The following is an 18,700-nucleotide window of genomic DNA, read 5'->3' as shown; positions in this document are numbered from 1 at the left end:
TAGACTAGATTTACAGCATCCTAGGGGGCTTATCCTAAGACGAGGACAGGGCTTGTTCACACTCTGACATCAACGTTTGAACGCAAGACTGCGAATTCCATCGAAGACTGCCCAAACATCCTTCAGCCCTGTTAAGGTAAGCCAGAGAAAAGGTGTTTCAAAGAGAAAACGGTTCAAACCGATTGTTTCCTTTGTAATTAAGCATGCATAAAGATTACTAGGGTATTGTTAAATACCACCAGTTCCTCCACAAAAACACCAAAGTTAAAATATTTGTTATCGTTTGTCCTGAGTTAGTAAGCTACACCGATTCCTTCTGGTTTTAAAATGCGTCTGTAGCTCTCTTAGTTCAGGCTAGCTTAGTTAGTCCTATTATAAAAAAAAACTGGTGTGCTAACGATGTTAGCTTAGCTGGCTTTCTCGCTGAACGCTTTACAACACAAATCTCCAGAAGGTCGCAGTAAGCCACCAAACATACAGACTGCCGTCCTCTGTTAATCTAAATCAGGCGTGCATGTTACATAAATGTTAACCACTGCAAGACGAGATACGGCTAATGTTGTTAGCTTTAGCCAGTTAGCACCACTTACCAACACTTTCTCTATTCTTCGTTGTAATGGCGGGGTTGTTTTTCTGTGAGATTCAAAACTACCTTCTGCCCCCTGTTGGTAAACGGTAAAATCGTTCAGCTCCGACAGGCCACTCGTCTACCTCCGGTAAGATCCATTTTATTCGGATTGACAAAAAGTCACAAAACGCCTGTTCTTGAGTTCGGTGCTGCTGGTTTCAGCGTTCCGCTTGCTGTCACATCAGCACCAGAGCCACTGTCCCTGTTTTTATGTCACCAGTTGGTCACACGGCATTGTTAAATCAGCAGTCAAACGTTTGACACACTTCTACTTACACTATAAGTGCAGAATGTTTAGCATTGTGTTTTAGGCCAAACGTATTGTTAAAACAGAAGAACAGCACCTAACACGTTCTAGTTCCTATGCTGATAGATATTGCATGTACAAAGACATTTCACTAAGGTTCTTGAACTTAGTACTTAAGTAGCTTTTGAGCTGATATATTTTTATATATTTTGGTAGCAACTTTTGCTTAAAGTTGAGTCATTATTAAGTTAAGTAACAGTTTTACTTCAAATGCTGCTCTGCTTTTCCCTGATTAATTTCCACCTGAATGCTGCACTAAAATTGATATTAGTTTTCTTATCCCCGTTGAAACATATAGGCCTACAACTAAAGAGACAATAAAAACGTTTTGCATTTGTTGAAAAAATTTTATTGAGTGAAACATTTTACTGTGCATACTGAATAATATTTAACAATATTTATTACATTTGAAAGCTATACACCAAGACAGGGAGGAACAGATCACAGTGGTATTCATGATTGTTTATCACACTTTACCTCAAAGCACCAGAATATTGTGGAATGAGCATAGATGTTTGATTTTTTTTTTCAGACTACAGTTTCTGGAACAGAGTAATTTCCTTAAAAACAGTGACAAAGACTTTAAATTGTTGGATTTTTCCGATCCAGAAAGTAAAAGTTAACCTGCCTGTCTGGCACAAGCACAGTCCGATTGATTGCTTTGACGTCTCCTACTCTTGGATCGGGCTTGACTTCAAACAGCTTGATTATCTAGATGGGAATAAATTGCTTCAATTAAATACTTTAGCGCTGAGGAAGAGGAGGTTGTAAGATAGAAAAATAAGCAAAAAAGAACAAATTACATCACTTAAGCAGATAGATGCTATATATTGCAATATAACTCAATAAACCAATGATCATTTGTCTGCTTACCCTTGCCAATGCCAGGTGCATCTCGAGTTCAGCAATACGTTTGCCAGCACACCCTCTGACTCCGAACCCGAATGGGATGGACCCGAATGGGTTAGGCCTCACCCTACCATCCCGGAACCAACGTTCAGGCTTAAAGGACCGTGGTTCAGGGAAGACCTTCTCATCCTGACTGATCGCGTAGTGGTATAACACAAATGTGGTCTGTACATAAGAGTTATTGATTCGTTACATTTTCATTAATGGAAGGTAGGCAATGAAATATGGATAAAGAAAAAACAAGCACCTCTTTAGGAAAGTAGTGTCCTCCAATTATTGTGTCACTGACTGTAAAAAGGCGTGCATTTAAGGGAACAACAGGGTACATCCTAGACATAATGATAAAATAATCAATAAATGGTTAAAATAATGAAGTGTTAAACAAAACACAACATTAAAAAAATCTAACAAACGTCATTTGCATTTATGACAGGTTTGCTAGGACAACTGAAATTCAATTTACGTCATTTTCCATCAGCCAGGACATATTTTTTGTCTGAAGTTTTCTTCTTTGGTTTTGCACTGGAGCTCCAAGCCTAATTACGCTAACAAGTAATGGATGCTTACAGCCCAGCTAGCATCGTGATCTCAAATGCTTGAATGTTGGCTGATCGACTACATTTGGAGCACGGGGAAAGGTACATTTGTCTATTTGCCTATCAAAAACCTTGTTTTTTCTTTTTCTCCTTTTTACTCTACCTTAGAGTCTCCTTGATGACGGATTTAAGGTAGGGCATGTTGTTTATATCTTCAGCTGTTGGAATTCTGTCCCCCTTGATGGTGCTGGCCACTTCCTGATACAGTGTGTCCTGTTTTTCTGGATCACGTGACAGCAGATACAAGGCCCACAGCATGGTGTTGGAGGTCTTAATGCACAGGTAAGACAAATAAGTGTGTCTTCCTACAGCAGTTTAGAACATAATTTTTGAAGTTGTACTAGCCAAGCCTATGTAGAGAGCACTGTTGTACTTACTGTATCAACTCCTGCCAGTAACAGTTCAGCAACACTCCCATACACATCCTTTTGGCTCATGTTGGTGTTGGAGAGCAGGTAGGTGAGGTACTCTCCTTCAACTTCCTGATTTGTGTCCAGACGCCTCTGAATGTCCTCCATCTTCTTGTCAATTTGCTTGCAGGCTATACAAAACCAAATGCACACACACACACACACACACCCCTTCTAAGCCTCTTCTCATTCTGGGTCAAATGCAGACATTACTCTCAATTTCGTCTCATACAGGAGCTTAAGGTTTTTAGGGTGTAAAAGATATTGTTATATTTGTCTAGGAGAAATTAATTAATGAACTTACCAAACTTAAAAATGCCCTCCCAGCCACTTATGTACCACCAATGGAACGGCAAGAAATTGCGGGTCCAGCTGGGTAGAATGGACGCAATCATACTATAGGTGAACATCTGGACAATGCTGTTAATGAAGTCCTGGGTTTCAGCTGGTATCTTATTCTCTAGACAGCCAATGCGAGTCTCAAACAGTATGCAAGAGATCCCTGAATAAGCAGGAACAGGATAAAACAAAGTGAAATGCTCAGTTGGTTTATCTTCTCTATTTTGTTATATTTTTATGTATAAGTTTATAACATTCATGGTCCAAACTGGATTTAAAAGTGTCTGTGAGATACAACTGACAGACAGCTATATTTATAGAGGTATTCTGGTTTAAACTATTTAATATGTTTTTTTGTTTTTTTTTACATTCTTTCTGTAGTGTAGCATTGTATCCCACATCTTAATTGACTTGACAGAATTTACAATTTGGCATTGTTTTTATGTTTTCTGCCAGTGTTCTCTTATTTCAATACCTAGCATGCATTACATAAATACATCACTGAGAATCCCTAAAGCACTTAACAAATCCTGACCTAGCCACTGATCTAGAAGCTAATACATCTGTGGTGCTGGCTATTAATGGTATACACCTACTATAATTAGTACATATTACATGTAACACTAACCTCAATTGTCAGACTTTTTTCATTATTAAAGGACCCAGCTAGAGAACAAAATGCAAACAGCCCACCCCCAAGTATCTACCCCAAAACCATTCAAAATTATTAAGATTAAGTGACCCTTATTAGTCCCACGACGGGGAAATTTCACCTCCACATTTAACCCATCCGTGAAGTGAAACACCACATACACTCTAGTGAGCACACACACACACACTAGGGGGCAGTGAGCACACTTGCCCGGAGCGGTCTTGCTCAAGAACACCTCAGTCATGTGCTGTCGGCTCTGGGGATCGAACCGGCGACCTTCCGGTCATGAGACTGGTTCCCTGACCTCCAGCCCATTTACTTCTCCTTCAAGATATATTATCAAGAGGGATGTTTCCTAGTCTTTAAACCAGGAAATCTCACTCTAGAGACTAATGCAGCACCACTGTACAGGGTAAGCATGTGTTTTTTCAACAGAGGTAGCAATGGTTACATTTTTAATTTTGGCCAGATTGAGGTCTGACCATACCTTCTAGAGCAAATCGATAGAGCTCATTGGACATATTGGGCACCAGGTCTCCAGTGGGGCTCGTCTTGCGCAGGTGGTTTATCCTTTTGACAAAGTCTGTGACCACAGTGTTGACCACACTTTCATACTTCACTGAGTCTCTGGGATGCAGCATGCGTTTATTCAGCACAGCTCGGAGTGTGTACCACTTCTCTCCTTCTCTGGTGAAAGAACAGAAAACATATCACTGCTGTCAAGAAAAACTTCATATTTCCAAAATTCTAACTTTACAGGACAAAAGTAAAAAAAAAAAGTTTTTAGAGGCAATGAATATAACTATTTTATTTCATGAGTCTATATATTTTAGATGATTTTTAAGTCATTTTGGAGCATTTCCACTGGTCCAGTTGTCATGAAATGTTCACACAATAGCACTATCAAATAAAAAACTGAGTTAAGAGGTTTTGATATTAAGTACTGAGAATTGTCTTAGTGTATGTTTTATTCCTGTTGTATTGTTATTTGGAGGGACACTAAACACTCCAAAACACCAAACAGGTTGACCTTTTACATACATTTCGCAACAGCACAGCAGTACAACAAAATATGTAAACATTCCATGTTATGTAACCTCTGTGTTTTCTACCTCAGTTACAAGAGTAAACTTTTGCTCTGATTGGCACTTTATGGAACAATTAAACCAAGTGTCCAAATAAGCCTAACACACAATTGATGTTTACAGTTAAGGTTTAAAGCAATTCCATAAAACTGGCTTACTCAGTGAAGGGCCCATAGCCTAAGCCCTTCTTATCTCTGTATTCAGTCCAGATAGTCATGTCTCCTCTGCGAGGAAACTTCTCTTCTTTCCTCAACAGCTCCTCTAGCAGTTCCACACTGCTTATAGCAATGGTGTGCATCTGACCAGAGACCACTTTAAACATGTGTCCATAAATCTTCTTTTCATACAACTGTGGAAAAACAAAGCAATTACTCTTTAAAAAAACAGTGTGACCCACAATAATTCAGTAGGGTCAGTTCTCCAAAAACAGAAAACCCTTGGTTAAATTCCTCTTTTAATAGGGATTATTGAAGAAATAATGCTGTAATAACCCTTGTTAGTATGATGTAATGTTTATTCTTTGCCTAAAATATTAGATAAATAAACCTAATTTATTGTCTCATTAAGGTAGATGAGGCTCATTTGACCAGTGTTTAAACAATTCTTTGAATAAATCATGTTATTTGAAACCAAATGACCTCATTTCCATTGACTAATTCTTTTCCCATCGTATCCTAGAAGACAGACACATATGAAATCAACAGTTCTGGGTTCAGTTCTCAAATATCCTCATTTCATCTTATTTGAACACTCTCCTCCTACGAGAACTAGTTGTGGTGCACCATGACCTGGAACGCAACAAGACCACAAACATAAACACTTTTTTTTATCAGTTCTTTAATAAGGACCAGTTTAAGATGACTATCAGAGACTAACAGAGAAACAGCAGAGCACAGAAAGGCCATATCACTAAACACACTGTACCTGCATCTCATGCATGCGATTGTAATACCCTTTAAATATGAGCCTGTAGAGTACTGTGGGCAGAGTGACCACAGGGAGGTCAGCCTGGGTCCTGATGTTTCCAGGAATACCCTGTACTGCAGCAGCATTTTCTCTTGCCCCTCTCCTTACGTCCAGAGTCACAGCGCTGGGCCTCAGGATCAGTCGTCTGGCTGCAGAGCCAGCTGAGCAGAGAGCTCGATGGCCTGCCATCGGTGCACAAAGCAGGAAATGTGAACAGCAGCTTATGTTTCAGTGTTCAGGGAAAAGGAGGTGGGGCTACTCCCAGCAAGTTAACCCTTCACTCAAACGCACAGCTCAACCTGGCAACACCATTGCTGAAAAACACTGGTTCCAAATGAAAAAATACTGGCCTGCCTTCCAAGAAAACTAAGAAAGCTTGAAATTTCCTTTTTGTAATTGAGCCGTGATGTTAACTTACATAATGTGCTTTTGATAGTTTTGCAAATCTTGCTAAGGTGGCTTTCAGCTCACACGAGTAATTCCCACAAAAGTAATTGAATACAAATTCTAATTCAGAAAATGATTTCAAAAATGACATTTGAATAGAAAGTAGAGGGCCTTGCTGCATTCACTGATGGAAGGAAATTAAACTCAGCTTAACCTGTCCTGACTATAAACTGCCCCAATAGCTGTACTGTAGCCATTATAGTCATCTCACTCTTTATTTTAAAGAACGTGTACAGAAGCGAAGAACAAGACAAAGTCTTTAAGTCTAGACTAAAAACTTACTTGTTTAGTTTAGCTTTTGGTAGTTAATGTTAATTCCCTTTAGATAAGGCTGCAGATCCAGGGGTTCATGGACATAGTGAATTGTGGGTAAACTGAGATGCTGGTGCTGCTGTCACTCACTACATGCAGTCACTCAGGTTTGTGGACGGTGGAGTGGGTGAATGCCAGTGTCTCAGGGAGCCTCCGTGTCTATGTTACCTTCTGGCTCTCTCCCTTTAGTTAGGCTGTTATATTCAGACCTGCCGGAGTCATTAGTCACACTCTGATAATTTTTTACATTTTCTGTTCTTCATAAATCCAGTCTAAACTAATTCCTAAATCTTTCCTTCCTCCGAGTTACTGACTGTCCACCGGTCCGGCCCAATACTGATGGATGTCCCACCCTCAAGTCCCCCTGTCCCCCTGATTGACCAGACTGATGGAAGTTTCTGGAACGCAGCTTCTCCACTACAGATCACATCCAAATCTATATGAACTCTAATTGTTTCCACTGTTGATTATACACACCTGAATATATTAGAACTGCGTGGATGTAAAATTGACTTTTCAATGTTTAACTTATAAGTTGTCTGACCAGTGGTAGGATGGTCCCCCCTTTAGATGTGAGTCTTGGTCCTCCCGAGGTTTCTTCCTTCTCCAGCTCTGAGGGAGTTTTTCCTTGCCTCAGCGCTCACGGGGGTTCTGTATATTCTGTATATTATGTTCAGTGTTTTGTCTGATTCTCTGTGCTGTGATTCCCATTTTTGTAAAGCTGCTTTGTGACAACATCAGTTGTAAAAAGCGCTATATAAATAAATTTGATTTGATTTGATTTGACAAAGGAAAGGCCATCATTTATATCAGAGAGTGCTGTTTATTTACAACATCAAAAAAGGCACATGGAAAACAGAAGGGGATAGCAGGCAGGTCATGTCTAGCTATACACCACTATGTCAGTTAACATAAAACCCCACTAACTTTAACACACACTAACCAAGGAGCAACATTTCATGTCCCTTTTATGGAGGGAGGCTGGACGCATGACGCAGCTCTGCAAACAACACCTCCAAATCCCCTTGAAACATGGAATGTGTGTCAGGTGCCACATTGTGTTCATGCGTCACAATTACTAATCAGGATTCTGGATATACAGTGGCTTCAAAAAGTATTTGGGCATTTGTGCCATCCTTAAAAATGTTCATTGTGTGAGAAAACACCAAGTCAAACCAAGTGGTATTTACTTTAAATAGACAATTTAAAGGCTTTAATTTTCTTTTTGGCAATGTATTTTTTTAAAAGGAGCCTGGGGTGTTTCATTTGCATCCTAAATGCCTTTATACACTTTTGAGTTCATGATCCCATCTATGAACACAAGCTCACTGACACCACTGAAAAAAAACACCCCAGACTCTGATGTTTCCAGGCTTTCTCCACACAAAGAGTCTACCATCCGTTTAATGTTGTGCTGTTTTTTTTTTCTTCTGAAACAAATGACGGTTTGTTTCTACATTTTATGAAATAACCTGAAGAACTTCATTCAAGTTTGCCAATGATTAAATGTGTCCAAATATTTTTTGCAAAGAAGTGAACTTTTTAAAGCTTGGGCCAATGGTCTTAAAGACTCCACCATTGGTTGCAGTGCTATGCCTTTTAATAAAAACATTATAAGTTGTATAATTATAGTGTACTATATTTATTACCATATAATACCTTAATTACTCAGAAGACTCATGTTTATTGCTTTTGGTTCTTTTAAAGGATTTGAACATCACAGCATGTTAAATATCTCTGTACCTTATTCCACTACCTCAGGGTTTGCTCATCAGAAGTGGCTGACGTGTTTGTGGATATATTCAATCTGTCCCTCATGCAATCTTTTGTGCCATCATGCTTCAAGTCCACCACCATCGTACCCCTCCCAAAGAAAAGCATAGGGACATGCCTAAATGACTATCGCCTTGTTGCACTCACCCCAATCGTGATGAAGTGCTTCGAGAGAATAGTCATGACTGACATCCAGGAGACCATTCCGAACACTACAGACCCTCTTCAGTTTGCACACCGTCAGAACAGGTCCACAGACAACGCAGTGAACACAGCCCTTCACACAGCCCTCACACACCTGGAGGGCAAGGACACGTATATCAAAATGCTCTTCATCAACTACAGCTCAGCATTTAACACGGTCATCCCACACAAACTCTCAGAAAAGCTTCTCACCCTCGGACTGACTCCTGCCCTCTGTAACTGGGTGCTGAACTTTCTATTAGATAGACCCCAGTCAGTCAGCCGCACATCCAGCACAATAACAGTGAGCACAGGGGTCCCCACAGTCTTCACTTATGACTGTGTGGCCTCCCAGAACACCACCAGCATCATCCAGTTTGCTGATGATACTACAGCCGTTGGACTGATCACTGGTGGGGACTGCTCCACCTTCACTGTCCCTCTGATCTGCTCATTTCTAATCTTGTCCATCCTTGTCACTCCCAATGAAAATCTCAGCATCTTCATCTCCGCCACCTCCAGCTCAGCCTCCTGTCTTTTAGACAGAGCCACAGTCTCCAAACCATACATCATAGCAGGACGCACTACTGTCTTGTAAACCTTCCCTTTCACTCTTGCTGCTATCCTTCTGTCACACATCAGCCCTGACATCCGTCTCCACCCACTCCATCCTGCTTGCACCCTCTTCCTCACTTCTTTTTTGCACTGTCCATTGCTCTGGAAGGTTGACCCAAGATATTTGAAGTCATCCACCTTTACGACCTCTACTCCTTGCATCTTCACCTTTCCACCTGCCTCCCTCTCATTCACACACATGTATTCCATCTTATCTCTACTGACCTTCATTCCTCTCCTCTCCAGTGCAAACCTCCACCTCTCCAGCTTCTCTTCCACCTGCTCTCTACTCTCACCACAAATTACAATGTTATCTGCAAACATCATGGTCCATGGAGCCTCCTGCCTGACCTCATCTGTCAACCTGTCCATCACCATTGCAAACAAAAAAGGGCTCAAAGCTGATCCCTGATGTAACCCTACCTTCACCTTGAAACCATTTGTCACTCCAACTGCACACCTCACCACTGTCTCACTATCCTCATACATGTCCTGCACCACCCTAACATACTTTTCAGCTACACCTGACTTCCTCATACAGTACCACAGTTCCTGTCTTGGCACCCTATCATATGCCTTCTCTAGATCTACAAAGACACAATGTAGCTCCTTCCGACCTTCTCTGTACTTCTCTACCAACACTCTCAACACAAAAATTGCATCTGTGATACTCTTTCTGGTCATGAAACCAAACTGCTGCTCACTGATCTGGACCTCTCGCCTTAACCTTGCTTCAACAACTCTTTCCCATACCTTCATGGTGTGGCTCATCAACTTTATACCTCTGTAGTTACTGCAGCTCTGCACATCACCCTTGTTCTTAAAAATGGGGACCGGTACACTGCTTCTCCACTCATCAGGCATCCTCTCACTCTCCAGGATTTTGTTAAACAACCTGGTTAAAAAGTCCACTGCCTTCTCTCGTAAACATCTCCATACCTCCACAGGTATGTCATCTGGACCAACTGCCTCTCCATTCTTCATCCTTTTTAAAGCTGCCCTCACTTCCACCTTACTAATTCTCTGCACTTCCTGATCCACTCCTGATCTCTCCCCCCGTTGTCCTCCTCTCTCTTTCGTTTTCCTCATTCATTAGTTCTTCAAAGTACTCCTTCCATCTACTCAACACTCTCTGTTCACTCACTAGTACATTTCCCTCTCTATCCTTTATCAGCCTAACCTGCGGTACATCCTTTCCAGCTCTATCTCTCTGTTTAGCCAAACGATACAAGTCCTTTACTCCTTCTTTACTGTCCAGCCTCTCATACAGCTCATCATAGGCCTGAGCCTTTGCCACCATTCTTTTTACTATGCGACTAGCCTCACAGTACTCCTGCCTACCTCCTTCATCTCTCTGGTTATCCCACTTTTTTTAGCTGCCTTCTTCTTCTGAATACTCTCCTGGACTTCCTCATTCCACCACCAACTTTCCTTGTCTTCTTTCCTCTGACCAGATGAAACACCCAACACATTTTTGCCAGTTTCTCACATCACCTTAGCTGTATTTTCCCAGTCCTCAGGTAGCTCCTCACTGCCCCCAAGGGCCTGTTGCAATTTTTCCCTGAACTGCCTGCAACCATCCTCCTCCTTCAGCTTCCACCATCTAATCTTTGGCTCTGTCTTCACTCTCTTCCTCTTCTTTGTTTCTAATCTCATTCTACAGACAATCACCCTATGCTGCCTTGCTACACTTTCCCCTGGCACCACTTTACAATCTCCAGTCTCCTTTAGGTGGCATCTCCTGCTAAGGATATAATCCACCTGTGTGCACCTCCCTCCACTCTTGTATGTCACACTGTGTTCTTCCCTCTTCTGAAAATACATGTTTGCTGTGCATATGACAATAAAACTCTTAAATCAATCATGTGTTCCTCACAAAAATGTGTGCTGTGTTGGTGCTACACTGTCCTCTGTTTACTGTGTCTAATTTATCGTATTGTTTCTAGCTTACTTTTTGTTTGCACTATATCTGTATGTTTGCACTTTGTACTTTTTGTTCCTTGTTGCACTGTGTTGTTCCAGGAGGAACGTGATTTCACTCCACTGTGTACTTGTACTTAGATGGAATAACAATAAAAGCCTTGACTCGACTTGAAGTACAATGTGAAAGTATGAATAATACGTAGCCTAATAGGGGGAGTTTTAGAAAGCTGTCTGGTCTGCTTCAAACATTTTCAGCACATCCAAGTTTTCAGATAATAATTAACAGAAAGAATAGTTAAGAGAAGCTTACACCCTGTCCTTATGTAGCTTTATCACATCATGTGGGCTACATACAGCTGGTTATTGGCCTTTAGCCTACTTCATTTGAAATGATCTTGTTGCTGTGATTTCCAGCCTGCATATAAGATAGGCCTAAAAAGGATAATAATGATATCTTGTATGCTGCCATGCTACTTTGCATTATTTACTTATTACTGTACAAAATCTAAAATACTAGAAAAACAGGACTCAATAAATTTCATAGCTTTTAAATTTAATTGCCAAAAACTGTGTTTTCTAGAAATAGCCACAGAATGTCACAAGTCACTTCATGATTGGCCTCTCTTGAAGTTTCCTCTTTACATTTTACATACTGTTTATTTCAAAGTTCATGTCAGTGTTCCCATTAACCTCTGAATGTCCTCATTCTTTAAATTTTTCTACATTGTCAATAGAGCCTGCAGGGTCCATTTTATAAAGCATGAAGTGGCCTTGCACTTGAGCTGCACTGAGCTCTTTGTGAACACTTAGTGCTTGCTCTGCAAATCTTTCCCCCTCAGTTGCAGGCTCCAACGGGTAGAATCTCCGGAACATCTGGGTCAGTTGATAGTGTGTGCAGTGGCCAACATACTGCTTCAGGTCCACACGACCAGGTCTTATTAGAGCTGGGTCAAGTCTTTATCATATAGGGGGAAAAAAAACAAGACAAAGTCAGGATAAGATACATAGCACACAGCTGACATAATTACTTGCTGTCACTCTACAGTAATATGAGAGAAACAAGTATAAGAGAAGCAACATGTCATGATTTTAAAAAAAATCATATCGTATTTACACAGGTGCGAAGGTGAGTGAAAATCTTAATTGTGTAGCCTCCTTGTAGTTCTTAAACATATATAAAAAGTATACACATTATATACCCCAGTATTGCACTACTTTCAATAAAAAGTTTTTGTAACAGTAATACAAGTTATGAAACAAAAGCTATGATATGTACAATTTCCATTTATGCAATTGGCGAGTCTGACGTAGATAAACGAGATGTAGGGTACACAAGGGATAGAACATAGATATACAGTATATTCCAGATTATACCCAATAAGGATCATATGTACAAGATGTCAATCTACATGTGCAGGTATTGATTTGCTAGATTGAAGTTACAGTAAGGTCAGAATGAGTCTGAGGTGTGGATGTGATGTGGACTGTCCATGAAGATCATCATTACATTACATTACATTAACGGCATTTGGCTGACGCTCTTATCCAGAGCGACTTACAATTTGATCATGATTCAGATGTGTAGAGACAGGCTCTTTAACTGATACACCAGCACTACTGGACTGAAAGCAAGGTATAGAAATGTCCAAAAAGAAAGGCCACCACCAACAACGCTTCACTACCTAAGAAACCAGTTGGACAAATGACAGGCAGAGCGATGGAGAGATGGGTTAAGTTGATAGCTCAATTATGGGAGCTAGGTCAGCTGTGATTTGGTTGTTAGACAGACTGAGATCATAGGGGAACGCATAATTTTGTTAAAGCTGATCTCGGAGAGACAAGTCACATCAGCCTTGTGATCTATGGGACTAATCCCTATCCATGATCAACCCACGGACTACCCACTTTACACTGAAAAAAATCCATTATTCAAAAATCCAAATTGGCAAAATCCATTAGCCATCTACTGGGCACTGGAACTGTACAGAATATAGTTTTTGATTGGATACCCTGAAGCACACAATTAAGAATCAGTTTTCACTTCAACAGTTATATTTTCAATTAAAGGAGAACATTTTGTTTTCAACAGTGGGACGAAGCTTTAAACCTTTAAGAAACACATCTTCGGTAGCCTACATACAGTAATCATGTGTACAGCTAAAAAACATTTAATCAGATTTTTAAAAACAAGTGCCTTTAAAGGGTTGGACCTTCACATGTTCCCTGCTCTCCAAAGTCCATATTATTATCACCCTGTCCTCTCTTCTTTCTTTCTATCCCTTCCACAATGATTAGGTTTCAACCACCTCCTTCCTTCCACTTGTTGCCTAATGTTGGTACATCCATATTTACGTGATCAAGCTTATTATTAAATAACCAGGCTTAAATAATCTGATAACTGTTCCATGCCAGGACCACAATGACTTTCAAAAATGTTTCACTGTAGTGTATTCAGTAAAACTGGGACAGTATTTAAAATACAAAGAATTAAATAATTTATTGTGACTGCGAGGATATACACAGTCAATTATACATTGTCTCACTTTTGTTTAACTCACCACAGAAGAAAAATCAAATTAACTAATCAATATTTTTTATAAACAATTTGGCATATTCAAGTAAAAAAAATCTTGGTAATTATTTTACAATGTTGTAGCTATGCGATTATCAGGTAATAATATGTATGTAACATCACACCACTAAACACATGCATAAATCCAGTATAACATTGATGACAAGCTTAGCAGACTGTTTAGTCTGTTTAGACTACGTCCCAAAAGAGCTCAGTTATGCTAAGATAAATAGATCAATCAACTCTTGCTTTAGCAGAAATTTCAGTGTTTGCTCAGAAGCTGTTTGTTCCTCTTTTCAGTCTGTCTAACGAGCAATTTTGCTATATACCATATGATGATGTTAAAATAGTTAAAAATACAAGAATTAATTGTGTTTCTTTATTCTGAAGACATTTTCCGAAAACTTCTATTTTGTTACACCTAGTCCTCCATATAAATTGTCACAACACCTCTATTACCTCATCACTGATCCTTACCTCTCAATAAAGTTAGTAGTCATGAAGACAATTCTAGCCTCTGAAGAAGCCACTCCATCCAAAGCATTAAGAAGGCCACTGAAGGTGAGTCTTCCCATGCCTTGGTAGGCCATCGGGTCTAACAAGAACATAGACAGAATGAATTTGAAAGACAGGCAAACAATATGTGAACACAGTGATATAGTGATAACACATTTTCAGTTTGAAAAGTGAACAGTACTTAGAGGTATCTAATCATTATAAGCTATAGTGGTTCAGGTTGAAGGCTGTAATTACTAAATCATGTTTTCTACTCAACACTGTAGTATCTGCCTGATATCTTTATTGACAATATTGTTAAAATTACTCAATGAGGTCACTATGAAGTCACTAGGTGTACAAAACATAGCTTGTGTAAACTCTGTGGACTTACTCTCAGTAGGCAGAAGCTCTCGACTGACGAAGGCAGCATCCGCGTCTTCCAGCAAAATTATGCTCTGCTGTGGAGCCACACTCAGCAGGTGGTTCAACCGGTCATCTGATAGACTGCGGTCACTCAGACTCATCAAACAGATGCTGTAACCTAACTCCCCAGCAAGGGCTGTTCTGAAAAATTGAAGCAAAGTACACAAACATACCTAATACACATACATAAACATATATTTTGTTAACGTGTATTAAACTTTTTAATTTTATTTATTTTAAAAGACACCTGTTCATCCAATGTTTCTTCTGAAATCATGGGTATTAATTTGGTGTTTGACCCCACTTTGCTGCAGTTACCTCCATCCTATTCCAGGTAGGCTTTACACTAGATGTTGCAAGATTGCTATGAGGATTTGATTACATTCAGCCACAAGAGCATTAGTGAAGTCAGCTACTGATGTTGGATGATTAGTTTCACTCCAACTCATCCAAAAAGTATTGAATGAATATTCATCATGCCAGAGAGCGTAGTTCCACCGCTGCACAGCCCAATGCTAGAAAGTCTTATATACCTCTGTCCAACACTTAGCACTGGACTCACTGATCTTAGGCTCATGTGCAGGTGCTTTGGAGTGTCTTATTCAACTGACGGTGCAGTTCTATGAACATTATACAAGCTGTGTATTATCTGTATCAGCAGTGGGTACACCTTACTTTAGCTGAATTCACTAATTAGAAATGGGTTCTGGATACTTTCAGATATTGTTATGGAAATTGTATTAATTCAATGTATTCGTATATGTGTATTCATATGTATACGTGTCCCAGGTTGTCAGATGACGGACAAATTGGAGGACATTCATGAGATGAAAATAAACTCATCCTTAACCTCAAATAAATTTTGAGTGAAGGCTTTTCGTTGTATCCTGCACATGAGGACAACTGTGGCTCACCGATAAGGTATGATCTCTTTGACTTGCTGACGTTTTGAAATGAGGTAACTTTTACATAAAAGGGCAATGCGATTCTCCACCTGAGCAACGGCATTGGTTGATTTACCTTGTTTTGGATAAAAATAAAGCACATGGTTTTGACGAAAACATGTGGTGAAATATATAGAAGTATGCATTCCACAAAAGGTGGCGATTGCTGTGTACGAGGGAATATATTCATGAAAGGAGTGGTCCAATTATAAAACCACATTTTATAATCAGGCACTGAAACACAGTCTAGACGTACTTAATGCCTGGAACCACAGTATGTGGATAGTCAAGTAGAGAACAGTGTGAGTGAGACCCTGTGGTATTGTTGCAACACCTCGCTAAAGAGGGCCACAAAGCTAGCCTTTCTAAACTACAGTTCACCCAAACAAAGTGTATAGACCGACAGAGACTTCAGCAAAGGACCTGACTGGGGTGCTTGCAGACCGCGTTGCCAGATGCCTGCTTTCTTCACCAAACAGCCAGACAATAAATTGCGAGTACAAGGGAAGACAGGAGGGACTGCACACCTATCGTGTCTTAGTTTGTCCACTTTGCCCTGGCTACAGCGGTGGGGTCCTGCATGTAATAGGGACTGGGGTACTGGCCCAGTGGAGAAATAATCCTCTACCACGCAGTCCAGAGGTAGAGAGGGTGTGCTGGAGACTTGTTGAGGTGGGACGAGTGCTGATTGGGCGTGCCCACACTTCTGGAAAGACAAATTGAGACTGCTCTCACGAAGAAGGATTTGAGACACACATATCAGATGATTACGGTCACCGACGATGTGACTGTGGATCCACCAGACGCATACCCCACACCTGACTGGGTGCCTAACCCTCCGTCCGAGCCTGATTCCAATGAAGAAGGTGCAGATGTGCTCCTTTCCATCAGAAGAATGCTATAAACATATTTTCCTACTCTCTATAGCTTAGCTCAGAATTATAAGAGTGCTGTACACTTGTAAAAACAGCCTTAGCACAGTACTCATGAATTAATTTGTTATTTTGTTATAATTTACATTACACTATCATGAAATTACCATGACAATATACATATAGCCACGGCATCTTTGACAGAATATTTACACATTTTTATACATTTATGTTCCGTCTTTGACACACTATTACACTGGTGTTGTCATAAATGTAACAATGTTTTGTACTAAGGTCAAGAATGTCACTATTCTTACATAAAGCTGCTCTTTCCACAGCCTGGTGGTCCATACAGTAGATATCCTCTTCTATAAGGGATCCCTTAAAAAACACACAAATAAATAAATAAATATATAAATAAATACAAACATAAATATCCTCTTTCTCTAATCACATATAACAGACTATGTGTTACTGTTACCTCTATCAGTATACCACTTTGGATTATTAATGAATTCCTTAACATCATCCACAATCCTCTCAGCCACCCCATGATCCAGGACAACAGAAGACAAAGGGCGGCGACGGCGGGGAAACCCAAATGGCCTCCATTCTGCTCCCAGAGCAGTGTACATCACAGTGCGGCCTTCCTCCTGCTTCAGAGCCAGCTCTCGTGCTACACAAGCAAACAAGATTCAAATCAATCGTCTTGCCATAAAAAAAGTGAAATTTCACTGTGTTCTGGAAATCTACTTCTATCTTAAACCATTAGAGACTTAACGTTCAACTGAGTTAAACCAAGTATGTCAGCAGAGAAACACCGAACAGTGCACTGATGTAGCACTCCCAAGCCCAGGAGTTGCCCATTTCTGAAACAGAGAAAGTGCTATCGTTTCAAGTCAGGGATTCCCAACACTTGGGTACTGTCCAGGTAAATTTTAGTTTACTTATATATATATATATATATATATATATATATATATATATATATATATATATATATATATATATGTGTGTGTGTGTGTATGTATATATATATATATATATATATATATATATATATATATATATATATATATACGCACACACACACTTACATATTAAAAAGGTCTTTTTTTTTTCTAACAGTGTACCTTCCTGAAGTATGTTGAAGAATATCTGCCTGTCTCTACCAAGAGCTGTGAACGTTACAGACTCCCAAGGAGTTCCTGTATGCAGATCCACCATCTGCTTCTCTCGGGTCCTCTCCACTCTGATCCACTTACTTCCATACCTACAACAAAACCACACCTATTCATTATATTTTATATATTATTCATGCATGTATTCTTTCAAACAGCTAGCACTATTAATTATGAAATTTTGGCATTAAACAAAGTTGATTAGCTTTCATCACATTATGTCCACCACAGCCTTTACAATTAACAAAGAAGGACCAAATAACCAAATACGTTAAGTTACAACTGTCATCTGAAGTCTTTCACAGATTTTCACTGAAAGATCTGGTAAGGTCTGTGCTGCCTCACCAAATGATGTGGTTACCAGGACTTGGGTGGAAGTCAAACTGTGTGTGGACCCGTCCACTCTCATGCTGTAAGTATGAGGTCTCCACGCTTAGATGCTGTGTATGCTTGGCATGTTTGGTAATCCAGCTCAGCAACCAGTGGTAACTCTTATCTCTGCTGGGAACCTCCAGCGTGATCATGTAATGCCGCCTAAAGAAGACCATGCCTATCTGTGCCCCCTTCCTGGCAACTGCCAGCGCCGTGCCCACACCAACCAGTCCAAAGCCAGCCCCAAAGTAGGGATTGTCCTTCAATGCCCCAAGGAAATCTGAAAAGGTCATTATCTGGATGTCTTAAGTGTGTCCTTCATGAATCACTAGCTAGCAATGTAGCTGCCTCTTCCATCCACTGTGCACTCTGTAAAACAGAAGATCACAAACATACATTTATCCCAGTCTATTCAACACTGAAACAGCTTTGAAATGTCCAGATGATGTGATTATCGAGCTATTCTCTGTTCTCTGCCATTCAATACAGCCAACAGAAAACGCATCATCTAAATTACTTACGCTAATTTCATGGGCATCTCCAACGTCATGGTTTCTATAAGATAATCTCAAATGGACACATATTTGCTTCTAGTCTACCGTTTCCTGTGATTTGGAGACACAGGCACATCCATTGAACAAACGGCCAGGGCAAATCACATGGGCAGCACAATGACACCTCAGATGTTCAGGG

General features: G+C 40.1%; 2 protein-coding genes and 1 long non-coding RNA gene across 4 annotated transcripts; 1 reads left to right on the top strand and 2 right to left on the bottom strand.

Annotated features, from left to right (window-relative positions):
- The first annotated feature begins 4 nt into the window (after positions 1–4).
- LOC119263625 lies at positions 5–7,018 on the top strand. Its single transcript, XR_005130397.1, has 4 exons — positions 5–136; positions 1,824–2,007; positions 2,278–2,722; positions 6,958–7,018. It is a non-coding gene; the product is annotated as an uncharacterized LOC119263625 (long non-coding RNA).
- LOC108423942 (cytochrome P450 27C1) lies at positions 1,262–6,094 on the bottom strand. Its single transcript, XM_017691630.2, has 9 exons — positions 5,851–6,094; positions 5,085–5,275; positions 4,329–4,528; positions 3,155–3,352; positions 2,818–2,981; positions 2,544–2,710; positions 2,092–2,173; positions 1,809–2,009; positions 1,262–1,646 (listed from the first exon to the last, which is right to left on the bottom strand). The coding sequence occupies exons 1-9, from the start codon at positions 6,079–6,081 to the stop codon at positions 1,518–1,520; spliced, it is 1,563 nt and encodes a 520-aa protein (XP_017547119.1). The 5' UTR covers positions 6,082–6,094; the 3' UTR covers positions 1,262–1,517.
- A 4,659-nt stretch (positions 7,019–11,677) lies between the features above and the next one.
- On the bottom strand, positions 11,678–18,686 carry LOC108423941 (mitochondrial chaperone BCS1). Of its 2 annotated transcripts, XM_017691629.1 has the most exons (8): positions 18,529–18,686; positions 17,981–18,376; positions 17,588–17,727; positions 16,936–17,130; positions 16,772–16,835; positions 14,607–14,779; positions 14,195–14,312; positions 11,678–12,100 (listed from the first exon to the last, which is right to left on the bottom strand). In XM_017691629.1, the coding sequence occupies exons 2-8, from the start codon at positions 18,298–18,300 to the stop codon at positions 11,848–11,850; spliced, it is 1,263 nt and encodes a 420-aa protein (XP_017547118.1). In that variant the 5' UTR covers positions 18,301–18,376; positions 18,529–18,686; the 3' UTR covers positions 11,678–11,847. The 2 variants fall into 2 exon arrangements, with proteins under 2 accessions (XP_017547118.1, XP_037395266.1); XM_037539369.1 differs by lacking the exon at positions 18,529–18,686 and having other exon boundaries at positions 17,997–18,130.
- Between the last annotated feature and the right edge of the window lie 14 nt (positions 18,687–18,700).

The sequence above is a fragment of the Pygocentrus nattereri genome, chromosome 6, assembly GCF_015220715.1.
Source record: "Pygocentrus nattereri isolate fPygNat1 chromosome 6, fPygNat1.pri, whole genome shotgun sequence".
Lineage (NCBI taxonomy): Eukaryota > Metazoa > Chordata > Actinopteri > Characiformes > Serrasalmidae > Pygocentrus > Pygocentrus nattereri.
This window is presented reverse-complemented; position numbering and strand designations above follow the sequence as displayed.